This window comes from Muscardinus avellanarius (genome assembly GCF_963383645.1).
Source record: "Muscardinus avellanarius genome assembly, chromosome: 9".
Classification (NCBI taxonomy): Eukaryota; Metazoa; Chordata; class Mammalia; order Rodentia; family Gliridae; genus Muscardinus; species Muscardinus avellanarius.
In genome coordinates this window covers 98066575-98080422 of record NC_137795.1, presented here as the reverse complement: position 1 = coordinate 98080422, position 13848 = coordinate 98066575, and the positions used below count along the sequence as shown (strand labels likewise).

Sequence of the window (13848 nt, the reverse complement as noted above, 5' to 3'; positions counted from 1 at the left end):
GCGTGGTGGTGCATACCTGTAATCCTAGTACTTGGGAGGCTGAGATGGGAGGATCGCGGGTTTGAGGTCAGCCTTAGCAGCTTGGTAAAATCCTTCTTCAAAAATAAAATAGGGCAGCCGGGTGTGGTGGCGCATGCTTGTAATGCCAGTACTTGGGAGGCTGAGACAGGAGGATCGCAGGTTCATGGCTAGCCTCGGGTACTTAGTGAGACCCTGGTTCAAACTAAAAAATAAAAATTAGGCCTGGGGTATAGCTTGGAGGTAGAATGCCCTTGGGTTCCATCCCCAGTTTCACACACACAAAAAATAAAGAAGGCTGAGGGTGTAGCTTGGAGGTAAAACGCCTCTGGGTTAACACACACACACACACACACACACACACACACACACACACACACGGTGGCAGAGAGAGAGAGAGAGAGAGAGAGAGAGAGAGAGAGAGAGAGAGAGAGATGAACAATCTTTTGTTCGCAAAGCCAACTCTAGCTAAGGTCCACAAGAAAGAAAACTGAAATGGCGCCCGGAGGCACGGCTCTGCTCACACGGGGAGTGGGCTTCTGGAAAGGATCTCCGGGCTTGTGCTGTCCTGGGAGTCCCAGGGCCGGCCTGAGATTTCCCCCTTCACTTTCTCCCCTTCTTTCGTGGACAGGATGTCCCAATGGTAGAGCTTTTTTTGCCACTCTGATCTCTCCCACTTCTTTCAGCTTAACGCAGTGTCCTTCTGTATCCATGGGGGTGAGTACCAGGCCCCCTGATGCCCGAACCATGCCTGGTGCCAGAACCATGGATGCTCAAGTCCCTTCCGCAGAATGCTGTGAAATCTGCTTGTAACCTACGCACATCCTCCTGTGTGCTTTAAGTCATCTCTAGTTACTTACCATACTGAAAATATAAATGCTACATAAGCAGTCTTATCTTCTTTCTTCAATTTTTTATTATTTTATTATTTTCTTTTTTTTGTGGTGCTGGGGATGAAACCCAGAGGCTTTCTGCCTCTGGGCTACACTCCCAGACCTATTTTATATTTTTTATTTGGAAACAGGGTCTCACTAAGTTGCTGAGAGCCTCACTAAGTAGCTGAGGCTGGCTTCGAACCTGTGCGATCCTCCTGTCTCAGCCTTCCAAGTCCTGGGGTTAGAAGCATGCGCCACCATGCCTGGCTTTTCTTCAAATTTTTTTTTTAAACTGAGGATTGAGCCCAGGGGCATTCTTCCTCTGAACCACACTCCCAGCCCTATTTTACTTTTCATTTGGAAGCAAGATCTCACTAAGTTGCTGAGGCTGGCCTTGAACTTGTGATCCTCTTTCTCAGCTTCCCAAGTCCCAGGTTGTAGGTGTGTACCACCATGCCTGGTTTCTTTTTTCAAATATTTTTGATCTGTGGTTGGTTGAATCCACAGGTGTAGAACTTGGCAAATGCAGAGGGCGGAATGTATTTTATTTTGAAAAAACACAAATGCCCCATCAGAATTGGATATAAGAAAAAAGGACGCAGTGAGGAATCCTTTGGTTACACACATCACTCTATTCCTCTGGCCCCTCCCAACAATAATCAGGTTGAAGGGCAGGTCTACCTGAGGAGGACCCGCTGCTCTTCCAAGTTCCCGGAGGCGGCTCCATCTGAGTTTCACGGTGCCAGGCGGCCCTGCAGTGTGCCCGCCCTCTGCCAGCAACCGCTCAGGCTGGCGGGCCCAGCTCACAGGACGCTCCTCCTCGGGTCACGGGCTCGTTCCTGACAGCCTTGCTTGGTGTCCTGCCTGACTGTGCTAAACATAGACACGACCCCGAGTCACCCCCAGAACGCTGGCCCGACGGGAATGTATTTCGAGGTTCATTTATGAAAGCCTATTTGCGTTTCCCAAACAAGCCTATTCTTTCAGGCGGGGGACTCAGGCCCACCAAATATTTCATGTGTTAAACCACTTTGTAAAGACCGAATTCTCCCTTAATCTGAAAAATGCACTGAGATTTACTTTTCCAACCTTTTATTTCTTAATTCAAAAATGCTACTGGTTGCTGGCTGTTTCCCCCACACCCTCGTATGAAGATTAATTATCTGGACAGTTAGAAGTTTCCATAACCTCATCGCGGGGTCATGCAGCTGGAGGAGGCGATGTGAGTTGCTAAGGTCCCTGCCCAGCTCTGCCCGGCTTTGAATATTAAGCAAGGCCAGCAACTCGTGTGCACGCATGCGCACACCCTTCTGGCGCTTTGTACATCATCAGAGGAAAAGCCTTGTTATAAAAACAGACCGATGGCAGGCAGGTCACCGGGTGGGCAGAGGCGAGGACGGCCGGTTCGGCACAGGTCACGGGACCCTCCTTCCCTCTCTGGAGCAAGATGGAACAGATAAAGCGTTCCCGCTGCTATCGGGGTAAATCTTGTTTCCACTATGGTAATAAATTGTCCGAGTGGTTTCAGAAGTACACGGCTGAAGAGATGCAAAGCTCGAGGACCGCTTTTTCTCTTCCTCTGAGCACCTTTCCAGGCCAGGACCCGGCGTGGGAGGTGGCCTGGTTCTTCTGACCATGGCGGCGACACAGCTGTCCTCAGAATTGGGGGCCGGGGCGGGGGAGGTGGGGCCTGAGGGCAGCAGAGGAAGCACAGAGCGGGTGGTGGACGGACCTCGCCAGGCCTCAGCAGAGGCCGGAGGACCACGCTGCCTGGCTGCGGAGGGGACCTTCAGAACCATGGCAGCTGCAGCGGACGCCGCATGTGAAGTCAGTGCGGGTGCTGGGAACTCTAGTTCTCTTCTCTCCCTCCCTCCCTCCCTCCCTCCCTCCCTCTCTCTCTTGTGTCTGGGTATGTTTCTAGGGATTGACCCCAAGGGCATTCTACCTCCAGGCTACACTCCTAGCCCTTTTTAGATTTTTTATTGTGTAGCAGGGTCTCACTGAGTTGCTGGGGCTTGCCGGGAACCTGCATCCCTCTTGTCCCAGGCGCCATGTTCTGGGGTTACAAGGTGCTGTAGAGCACCATGCCCGGCCTCGCTTGCTCCCTTTCTTGCTTTTTTTGCATTTATTTTTTTATCTTTCATTTTGTGGCGCTAGGGATTGAACCCAGGGGTGTTCTACCTCCACGCTACATCCATTCCCAGCCCTTTTTATTTTTGTTTTGAAATGAGGTCTCACTAGGCTCTTGAGGGTCTCGCTAGGTTGCTGAGGCTGGCCTCGAACCTGTGAGCCTCCTGTCTCAGCCTCACAAGTACTGGGATTTCAGGAGTGCATCATCACACCTAGCTTGCTTGCTTTTCTCTTTCTTTTTCTTTCTTTCTGGTACTGGAGATTTAACCCAGAGACATTCTACCTCCGAGCCACACCCCCAGCCTTATTTTATTTTTATTTGGAAACAGGGCCTTGCTAGGTTGATGAGCGTCTCACTACTTGCTGAGGCTGTCTTCAAACCTGCAATCCTCCTGTCTCAGCTTGGAAGCCCAGCATGTACTTGGGAGGCTGAGACTGGAGAATAGCAGGCTTGAGGCCAGCCTTACGAATTTAGTGAGACACTGTTTCAAAAAAAAAAAAATTAAAAATTCTGGGGGTGTAGCTCAGTGGTAAAGCATCCCTGGGTTCAGTCCCCAGTACCACATAGGAAAGAAAAGAAAAGAAAAAGCTCAGATACTTTCTAGCACTGGAAATAAGAAATCACTGATGGAACCATGTGACTTCAAGTGACCCAGGACTTTTGCTGACCACCAAGTGGCTCTGGTAGTGAGATGTTCGTCCGGAGCCAGGGTGACTGCCGGTGGAGCAGGGTTAAGGCGGTGAGGGAGAAGGACACCGCCTCTTCGGCGTCTCCCTCCAGGGCTTCTGGTTGTAAGGGATGCTCGCATGCAGTATGAGTGTATCAAAGGGCTGGAAAATAAGAAGGAAAGAGATAGAATTCCCCCTGTACTGGGCAGTGGGTACCTCGGGGCTGACCTTTCTCTATCAGTGGTAGCAGTCTTCCAGCCGTGAAGGTGGACAGGCCCCGAATACCTTAGATCTTCATAGAAGACGTTCAGTGGATCTTAGATCTACTAAAACAACCCATGCACCATTTTGGTCATGGACGAATGACTCGTGGCTCCTTCATCCTGACGGCTTTCATCCTTTTTGTTGGGGAAAACGGGGGCAAAGGAAACACGGCCCGACAGCAGGGAGCAAATTTTGTTTGGGAATAAAACCTGGAAGGAGGCGTCTGACCGGGGAGAGCGTCCACGAGAGTCAAGAGCTGGTCTCCTTCAGGCCAGGGGCTTTTTATGGGGCGAGGAGCTGGGGGTGTGGGAGCCGTCGTGTAAGTGCTGCTTGGTGTGTGAGTGGCCAGGTCACCCCGGGGCGGGGCAAGGGTCAGGGGTCAGAACTCACAGTGCCCACACTTTTGCTCTTGCAGGAAGAAGTCCAGATGTTCCTCGTTATTCTGGCTTTGATTTCTGTGCCGTGGATGCTTCTGATCAAGCCGTTCATTCTTAGAGCCCAGCATCGGAGGTCCCAGGTAAGGCCGAGTTTCGGCTCACTCGCTTTCCTGGGAAGGGGAGTCTGGGGTTCAGAGGGAACCTGAAGAGCGTGGGGGCGTTGGGAACTGACCTGTCTTAAGTGTTTCCTTCCTTTCACACCTGGGCCTTCCTTTTTCCAGTATAAAAATCCTCTTATTTCCAAACACATTAAACCTTAGCTGCCCCCCAAAAAATAACTACTCAGGGAGCGTGTGTGCTGTCTAGTTCTAGTTGATGGTTTATAAGAGACTGAACACGTGTGTTTCCTTAGTTGAGTATAGGGGTATATTACTATCGTTTTTAATTTTTAAATGAATATTAAGTGTCCCTAGGGGGTACCGTGGTACCTGCCTATAATCCCAGCAATTTGGGAGGCTGAGGCAGGAGGATCCTAAGTTTGAGGACAACCCTGGCAATTTAGAGACCATCTCTGTAATAACAACAATATATTTTTTAAAATGTTGGTTTGATCAGTGTTCCAAACTTGTAAGAAAGACTACTACATTCTGTTGCAGATCGCGTCAGGGAACTAGACGGTAAACAAATTAAAATAAGTCTGTTCTTATTCGTTGGTGATTTCCTCCTGTTGCCAAATGCCTTTTAAGCCCAGGTCCCCCTTTTGTCTAACCCGCTCTTTTGAGCCTCCCATTTCCCCAGGGAGTGAAAAAGAGTCCAACATCTCAGCCTGAAGCGAATGGGGATTTCGGCAGGTTAACCCCTCGCCGGGGGCGTGGGGGGCTAGCTGTGGCTCCCAGACGGTGGGAGATTACCCTCTGCTTTCGCCATTAGTGAGAAGGATTAAGTGTCATGCCCTGCGATCACGTATGTTCAAGTGGTTTTAGGTATTTTCAGATTAAATTCTCCGCTTCTCACGTCTGTGTTGGATACTGACCTCCAAGAGAATTCATGTGGGATCTGAACGAGAAAGACAAAGCAAAGACAAGTTGCTTAATCGATGGGGACAGACTGGGCTGGTGAACGGGGGTTGTGGCCACCTCATAAGAACACGAAGGCAAGACTCAGATCCACAGCGCCGCACAGGCCCTCCAAGTTCTTGTGAGGTGTTTTGTTTTTATTTTTTTTTTATCAAACCAGGAGGATGGAACATATTTTATTTAAGAGTTAGTTGATTTAATTTTTACGTTTTAAATATTTAAACACATGGCGTGCGGACTTCCAATTCTACCCTTGCTCAGAGCTCTGTGAGTATTAGTTGTAGATCTGCTGAGGAAAGAAAGGTAAAGATATTTTAATGCCTATGAAATCATGCTAGGAAAAGTCGGGCTGTGAAACACTAAGCGGTTTCATAGTGACTTGCAAGAAAGACAGGTTGAGCATCCCTACTCTGAAAATCCCAAATCAGAAACGCTCCAGGACTTATCCCGCTCCAACGTGAACCACAGGTGGAGGAAGCCACGCCCGACCTCACGGGGTCACGGGGTCACGGGGTACACGCAAAGCAAAGACACGGTAAAAATCTCATGAAATTACCATCCAGCTACAAGAATCAGGTGTATATTGGTGAATATATTGGTGAAACAGATGAATTTTGTCTTTGGACTTGGGTCTCATCCCTGAGACATTTCCTTGTGTTCATGCAAATATCTCAAAATAAAAAAAAAGAAGAAGAAATAAAAAAAGAAAGAAATCTGAACTATTTCCAGTGGCAAGCATTTTAGATAAGGCACACTCAATGCATGTTGCATCCAAACTTCAGGCTGAAACCAGACCGACCTGCACAGTGACAGAACCGAGAGTTTATTTTCCCTTGAATTTTTCGAAGCTATTTTTCTAAAGTGATTTTTTTTTTTTTAAAAAAAACCGGGTCTCACTGAGTTGCAAAGGGCCTCACTCAGTAGCTGAGGCTGTCCGCGAACCGCGATCCTCCTGTCTCAGCCTCCCGAATGCTGGGATGACAAGCGTGCGCCACCACGCCCGGCCTAAAGTGATGTTTTTAATGCTACACACAGTGTTTGTGCTGGAAAACTTACTAATCCCTCATTGTTAACGTTGCCCATACAAGTCTGGCTGTTCAAATCACAGGCTTTTCAAAGTGACCACTGATGACCTCTGGCGGCATGTGTTCCTTTCAACAGTAGGAAGGCCCTTGGCACGTGTGTAGCTCTCTGTGAAGGCCGTTCTGGAGCCTCAGGAGAACATGACCTGATCTGGGATCAGATGACCTGGGTTTAAATCCTGACTCCATCCCTTACTAGCCCTACTAGCTGTGTGATCATGGATACAGTTCACTTTCTTTTCTTTTCCTTTCTTTCTTTTCTTTTTTAAAATGATATTGCTGATTAAACCCAGGACCTTCTATCTCCAAGCTATAGCCCCGGTCCTATTTATTTGTTTATTTGTTTGTTTGTTTGATTGTTTGTTTATTGGTGGTACTGGGGGTGGAACCCAGGGGCTTTCTACCTCCGGGCTATACTCCCATCCCTATTTTATATTTTATTTGGAAACAGAGTCTCACTAAGTTGCTGAGAGCCTCACTAAGTAGCTGAGGCTGGCTTCGAACCTGCGCGATCCTCCTGTCTCAGCCTTCCAAGTGCGGGGATCACAAGCGTGCGCCACCACGCCTGGTTATTTTTTTGTTCTGAAACGGGATCTTGCTAGGTTGACGAGAGTTTCACTCCTTGCTGAGGTTATTCTCGAACTCTTGTCTCAGCTCCCAAGTACTGGAATTGCAGGCCTGTGTCACCACACCCAGCCGGACATATCTCCCAGTGCTAGTTTGCTTCTCTGTAAAATAATGCTTATATAAGTTGTCATTTTGGTTTTTGCAGTACTAGGGATTGAACTCAGGGGTGTTCTACCTCCGAGCTATACTCCTAGCCCTATTTTTTATTCTTGATTTTGAAACAAGGTCTCACTAAATGGAGGAGGACCTCACTAAGTAGCTGAGACTGACCATGAACCTGCGATCCTCTTACCTCAGCCTCCCAAGTGCTGGAATTACAAGCACAGCGGGTGCCATTACACTCAGCTGAGATGGCCATTTTTTTTTCTTTCTTTCTTTTTTTTTTTTTTTTGGTGGTACTGGGGGTGGAACCCAGAGGCTTTCTACCTCCGGGCTACACTCCCACACCTATTTTATATTTTATTTGGAAACAGGGTCTCACTGAGTTGCTGAGAGCCTCACTAAGTAGCTGAGGCTGGCTTCGAACCTGTGCGATCCTGCTGTCTCAGCCTCCCGAACACTGGGATTACAAGCGCGCGCCACCACGCCCGGCTTGAGATGGCCATTTTGAAAGCTGAGATAGAATTTAAATGAATAGCTGGAGCCGGGCGTGGTGGCGCGCGCTTGTAATCCCAGTGTTCGGGAGGCAGAGACCGGAGGTTCGCGGACAGCCTCGGCTTCTGAGTGAGGCCCTCTGCGACTCAGTGAGACCCTGTTTCAAAATCTAAAACAAACAGAAATGGTCCTTCGGAGGTAGAATGCACCTGGGTTCCATCCCCAGTACCGCAAAAATAAATAAATAAATAAATAAATAAAAATTAGTAGCTGGCGTTTGTTGAGTGCCTTTATTTTAAAAAGTATTGTTGCACTTCCAAGGGTGGCTTTAGTCCTCTCTTTGTTTCCTTATTTTCTGACAGCTGCAGTCACACAGGATCCAAGAAAATGCCACAGGGGACATCGAAGATGGTGGCCACAGCCCTTCTGGCCAGAGGAGTCCTGCAGGTGGCCACGGTGCTCAGGGTGACCATGACGAGGAGGAGGAGGTATCTTGGAAACCTTTCCCAGTTTGTATAGATTCTGCGAGGGGTGTGGTCTCAACAGTCACTGAGCGTGGGTGCCCGATCTGAGTGGACGTAGCCAGTGGACGTAGCCGTGGAGCTGGGAGGGTCTCGGAGCCCTGCTGGCCTCCGCCTGTGGCTCCCGAGTCCCAAGAGGCTGGGAAGTCCCACGCACAGAGTATCCGAGAGGATGAGGGCAGCTATTTGCCAGCCAGGCTGGGGGTGTTTCAGCCAAGTCCCACTGCACTCGTAAGAGCGGGTGGGTAGCATCCCCAGTCTGGAGGATCCTACGCTGCTGAGGCCCCCGGCTCAGACCACAGCCCTCAGAGTCGGCCGCATTTACTGCCCTTTGTCCCAGCAGTGCCCCTCAAGGACGGCGGGCGGAGCCGTATTTACCTGAGATAACTAAAGTAAACGTGAATTCTTGACTGCCAGTCCTCTTCCCCGACTTTAATACCAATGACTGCCGAAGCCTCCTTCTTCTGCCTGCACCGCCCCGTCTGGACTTGGGGCCCCTGTCTTTGGCCCTTCCCGGACTCCCGTGTGAACCCGTGCACGGTTCTCTTCCTGTCCCGCCCCACGTGGCCGCCTCAGGACCGTGGCCGCCTGTCTGGGGTGATGAAAGTCAGCCGTGGTCCTGGCTGGTGCCTGTTCTGGATTGGGGCACAGGCCCACAGGGGCCGGGGAGGCTGCAAATGGCTCCATTTGTGCTATTAATTTAGTCTCTACTTAAGAGAATGGATAGCCACTTGGACTTAATGAAGAATGTGACTCATAGCAAATTCCCCCCACAAGACTCGAGGAACCGAGAGTGACCCATGATAGAGAGTGGCTACCGCATTAGCGCCTCTGTGGAACCTGATGGAATTTTCTAGATGCCTAGCCAACCCATCCAACTTTTTCTGCGGGGGTGGGGGGATTGAACCCAGAGATATTCTACTTCTGAGACAGATATACCTCCAGCCCTTTTTTATTTTTATTTTTGAAATAGAGTCTTGCTAAGTTGAAGCCTGCAATCCAACCTGGCTTCTTCTCTTAGCTTTTTCCCCAGCTATTGTTGGGAAATGTCACCACACACACACCACATCCTACTGTGTGCTGTGAATTATTTTTCCTCAAGCATATTCATATTTCTTTCCCTGGGTTTCTCTGGAAGTTTCTTAACAGCAAAGCCATATCTTATTCGCCTGCGTATCATTCGTAACACCTTTCACGTGGACGGGTGATAGAGAGGGGCTTAAAGGCTCCAAAGAAGGAAATTGTAAGGAGATGGAAGACCTGATTACCCTGACTTGATCAGTACCTATCGTATGCACCTGCTGACGTATCATACTCACCCATACATGTGGACAATGATTCCATCAGGCAAAACATCTAAAAAGTGAAAAAAGGATTTTTAATGTCCCAAATAGAAAAAATAAAAAAGAAGAAAGTACGTAGTGAAATAAGATTTTAAAAATTCCCTTTCAGTTCAACTTCGGAGACGTCTTCGTCCACCAGGCCATCCACACCATCGAGTATTGCCTGGGCTGCATTTCCAACACGGCCTCGTACCTCCGGCTCTGGGCCCTCAGCCTGGCCCACGCACGTGAGTGAGCAGCCCGTCCCGGGCACAGCCCCGTCTCCCTGGGGAACAGATGCTATGTCCTTGTCGACAGAAGCACCGCCTCTGGGTTATTTGTGGTGCCTTTGCTGGAAAAATGGCTGTTTTGATATATCTGACCGTGTTCTTATGATTCCTGAAGCGATTTAGCGTAGTTTTCTATGTGTTTGAGTTTATGTGAATAGAATCACGTCTTAGCTTCACTGCCATAACACAGTGTCGTAGACTAGAGGCTCGAGCCGCTGAGATGTGTTTTCTTCTAGTTCTGGAGCTCGAAGTACAAGATGAGTGTGGTCGGGCTTCAGGGAGGGCCCTCTTCCTACCTCACATCTGGCCACTTAATCGATACGGCTGCACAAGGCAGGGAGAGAGAGACCGCAAGCTCGCGGGTGCCTCTTCTCAGGAGGCCACTGAGCCCATCATGGGGGCTTCTCATGAGCTCGTCTAACTCTAATCACCTCCAAAGGCCCGATGTCCAAATACGATCACACTGGGTGTGAGGGTTTCCGCATCTGAACATGGGGGGCGCACATATTCAGTCCGCCACACACCACGCCGACGCCTCCATCTTGGGGAGGAGTTGGCGGACTTCAGACGATGGTATAAAATAGCCTGCGCTCGCAAGGTAGACGGCGGGGTTGAGACGGTTTCTCCTGCGTCTCGCAGAACTGTCCGAGGTGCTCTGGAGCATGGTGATGAACATGGGCCTCAGCCAGCAGGGCTGGGTCGGAATCGCCGGGGTCTTCATCATTTTCGCCGCGTTCGCTGTCCTGACGGTGGCCATCCTCCTGATCATGGAGGGCCTCTCTGCTTTCCTGCACGCCCTGCGGCTGCACTGGTAAGAGCTCGTCCAGCACCAGCCGGGGCGAGAGGGCAGGCTGTGGGCTAGCTGACGGGGCTCACTGCTTTGCAGTGTCAGCAGCTTATGTTACCTTTTTCTAACCTGGATTGAACCCAGAGGCATTCTACCTCGGACCTACACCCCCAACCACATTTTATTTTTCATTTTCAAATAGGATCTCACTAAGTTGTTTGGGGCCTTGTTAAATTGCTGAGGCCAGCCTCCAGCCTATGATCCTTCTGTCTCAGCCTCCCAGGTAGTGGGAATGCAGGCCTGTGCCACCACACCCAGCTCGGTGGTATAATATTAAATGATATATGTTTACATATATACATATACATTGGATACATAAATACATACATGAAGTGGAAACAGAAAGAGGGCCCCCCCCAAGGCAGGTGCCCACAGGAAGCCCTTGACATTCGCAGATACAGCCAGAGACTACTGGCTGGCCTGCGGAGGGTGCTGGGCATGCCCTCAGGCCACTCAGATCCTCAGCTTAGACATGAGGGCCCGCCCTCCCGCCCTTCCTTCATGGTTGCTGCCCTGAGTCTCTAGACGTACACCTTGAGTGGGGATCTTTTCTGTACCTTCTGCCTGCATGACAGAATCATCTCCCTCCAGGCCACTAAGGGTGTGAGTCCTGCAACATTATACAACATAAGTGACCTCACGCGATATTTAGAATGTAAGTTATAAGCCGGGCGTGGCGCACGCTTGTAATCCCCGCATTCGGGAGGCTGAGACAGGAGGATCGCAGTTTGCGGACAGCCTCAGCTACTTAGTGAGGCCCTTTGCAACTCAGTGAGATGCTGTTTCAAAATAAAGAATAAAAAATAGAGCTGGGGGGGATGTAGCTTGGAGGTAGAATGCTCCTGGGTTCCATCCCCAGGACCGCAAAAAAAGAAAAAAGAATATAAGTCATAAAAATAGAGATCCAAGCCGGGCATGGTGCACGCTTGTAATCCCGGCATTTGGGAGGCTGAGACAGGAGGATCGCGGTTCACGGACAGCCTCAGCTACTTAGGCCCTCTGCAACTCAGTGAGACCCTGTTTTAAAATAAAGAATAAAAAAATAGGGCAGGGGGTGTAGCTTGGAGGCCGAGTGCCCCTGGGTTCCATCCCCAGACCCACACACACACAAAAATAGAGATCCAGCTGGGCATGGTGGTGCACACCTGTAATCCCAGTACTTAGGAGGCTGAGGCAGGAGGATGGCAGGTTTCAGGACAGCCTCAACACAGGGAAACTCTTGCTAGTTTTCTGAGAAAGTCTCCCTACTTATTGAGGCTCTCCTGAAACCTACCATCCTCCTGCCTCAGCCTCCCAAGTATTGGAATAAAATAAAATAAAGTAAGGCTGGGAGTGTAGCTTAGAGGTATAATGGCTCTGGGTTCAATCCCCAGTACCACAAAAATAAATAAATAAATAAATAAATATTTAAATATTTAAATATTTAAAATATTTAAAATATTTAAACATTTAAAAAATAGAAAGGCTGAGATGTAGCTCAGGGTAGAATGCCTTCAGTTCCCAGCACCCACCGCCACCATCACAACAAAAAGAGATCAAGGCTACTTATTCCGTAGTAGCGTGGCCCCACCGTTGAGGGGCAGGTGGGGCTGGCACAGTGTGTGTGACCCTGAGCATCTTTGCTTGTGATGGAGACCGGGGCAGTTCATGATCAGGGCAGAGTTGCTGTGCTGTGTCCGTGAGGCCTGGAGGAGGTGCGGAGGGCAGGGGAGGGTGGTAAGGAGGCTGGAGAAGGGCCTGATCAGCCGTCAGGGTTCCCCTGGTGGCTCTCAGGGGCCTGCGCTCTCCCTGGCAGGCCTTTCTGACCTCACGCTTGATTCTCGACACGTTCTACCTGCCGGCCACCAGCCTGTGGCTCTGATCCCCTGTCTTCTTTCCCTTCCTCCCAATGACAGGGTGGAGTTCCAGAACAAGTTCTACGTCGGGGCCGGGTACAAGTTTTCTCCCTTCTCCTTTAAGCACATCCTGGATGGGACGGCGGAGGAGTAGCCACAGCCTCGCCTCTGGGAGCAGCATCTGTGCCGAGATACCGGCCCCCGCAGGGCGGTCAACGGACGACTGTTCTTGGCTAGCCAGAAGCATGAGGCTATGTCTAGTTTGGATATAAGCCTTGGGATTTGATATTACTTAACCACATCAGAGAGGAACTACTGTGGTGAATTATTTCAACTTCATGTGGGGCCTGAACTGTCAAATAATAAAATGAATGGGAAATGAGTGGGAACGCTAAAACCGTATCTTCTTTTTTTTTCTGGGCCTGGGGGTGGAACCCAGGGGATTTTCTGCCTCCGGGCTATACTCCCAGACCTATTTTATATTTTATTTGGAAACAGGGTCTCACTAAGTTGCTAAGAGCCTAAGTAGCTGAGGCTGGCTTTGAACCTGTGTGATCCTCCTGTGTCAGCCTCCCAAGCGCAGGGATTACAAACGTGTGCCACCACGTGGGCTAAAACTGTATCTTCTTGTAACATTTTAAATATATTCAAGAAAACAAACATCCAGGCCATTCACCTTTGCTTTTCTTTTCCTTTTCTCTTTTCTTTTCTGTTCTTCTCTCTCTCCTCTCCCTCTCCCTCTCCCCCTCCCTCCCTCTCTCTCTCTCTCTCTCTCTCTCTCTCTCTCTCTCTCTCTCTCTCTCTCTCTTCCCTCCCTCCTTCCCTCCTCTTATTGTGGTACTGGAGATTGAACCTACACCAGCAGCCCTATTTTTAGTTTTGAAACAGGGTCTCATTAAGTTGCTGAGGGCCTTGTTAAATTACAGAGACTGACTGCGAACCTCTGATCCTTCTGTCTCCACCTCCCAAGTACTGGGATTACAGCTGTGCGCCATCACATCTGGCTTAATTTTTAAAGTTTTTGAAAGGAGATCTCAATGAGTTACCCCTCACTGGCCTCAAACCTGTGGTCCTCCTGTCTCAGCCTCCCGAGTCCTGGGGTTACAGGTGTGCGCCACCACGCCCGGCTTCGCTTTTCCCTTAAGATGTCTTTATTCAAAATCATTCCATAACATTTAGCACCGGCCATTCGCAGCCAGCGCTGAGCGATGGGGTTACACCACTAAGCCCAGAGAAGCATCATGTTTATTTTGTTCTCTCATTTTCTTTTCCTCAAACATCTCTCCCCTTGTCTAAGGCTTAGCATTACAGGCTTAGGGGC

General features: G+C 49.6%; 1 protein-coding gene across 1 annotated transcript in view; it reads left to right on the top strand.

Moving 5' to 3' along the window:
* The window catches only part of ATP6V0A4 (ATPase H+ transporting V0 subunit a4), a gene marked incomplete at both ends in the record, with an annotated part of 48176 nt that extends 35495 nt beyond the window's left edge, over positions 1 to 12681 (top strand). Inside the window, 5 exons of the mRNA XM_080701564.1 lie at positions 4372 to 4473; positions 8075 to 8200; positions 9686 to 9803; positions 10485 to 10656; positions 12588 to 12681. Of these exons, the coding sequence (XP_080557690.1) occupies positions 4372 to 4473; positions 8075 to 8200; positions 9686 to 9803; positions 10485 to 10656; positions 12588 to 12681 (612 nt within the window). The remainder of the gene's footprint in view (positions 1 to 4371; positions 4474 to 8074; positions 8201 to 9685; positions 9804 to 10484; positions 10657 to 12587) is intronic.
* Between the last annotated feature and the right edge of the window lie 1167 nt (positions 12682 to 13848).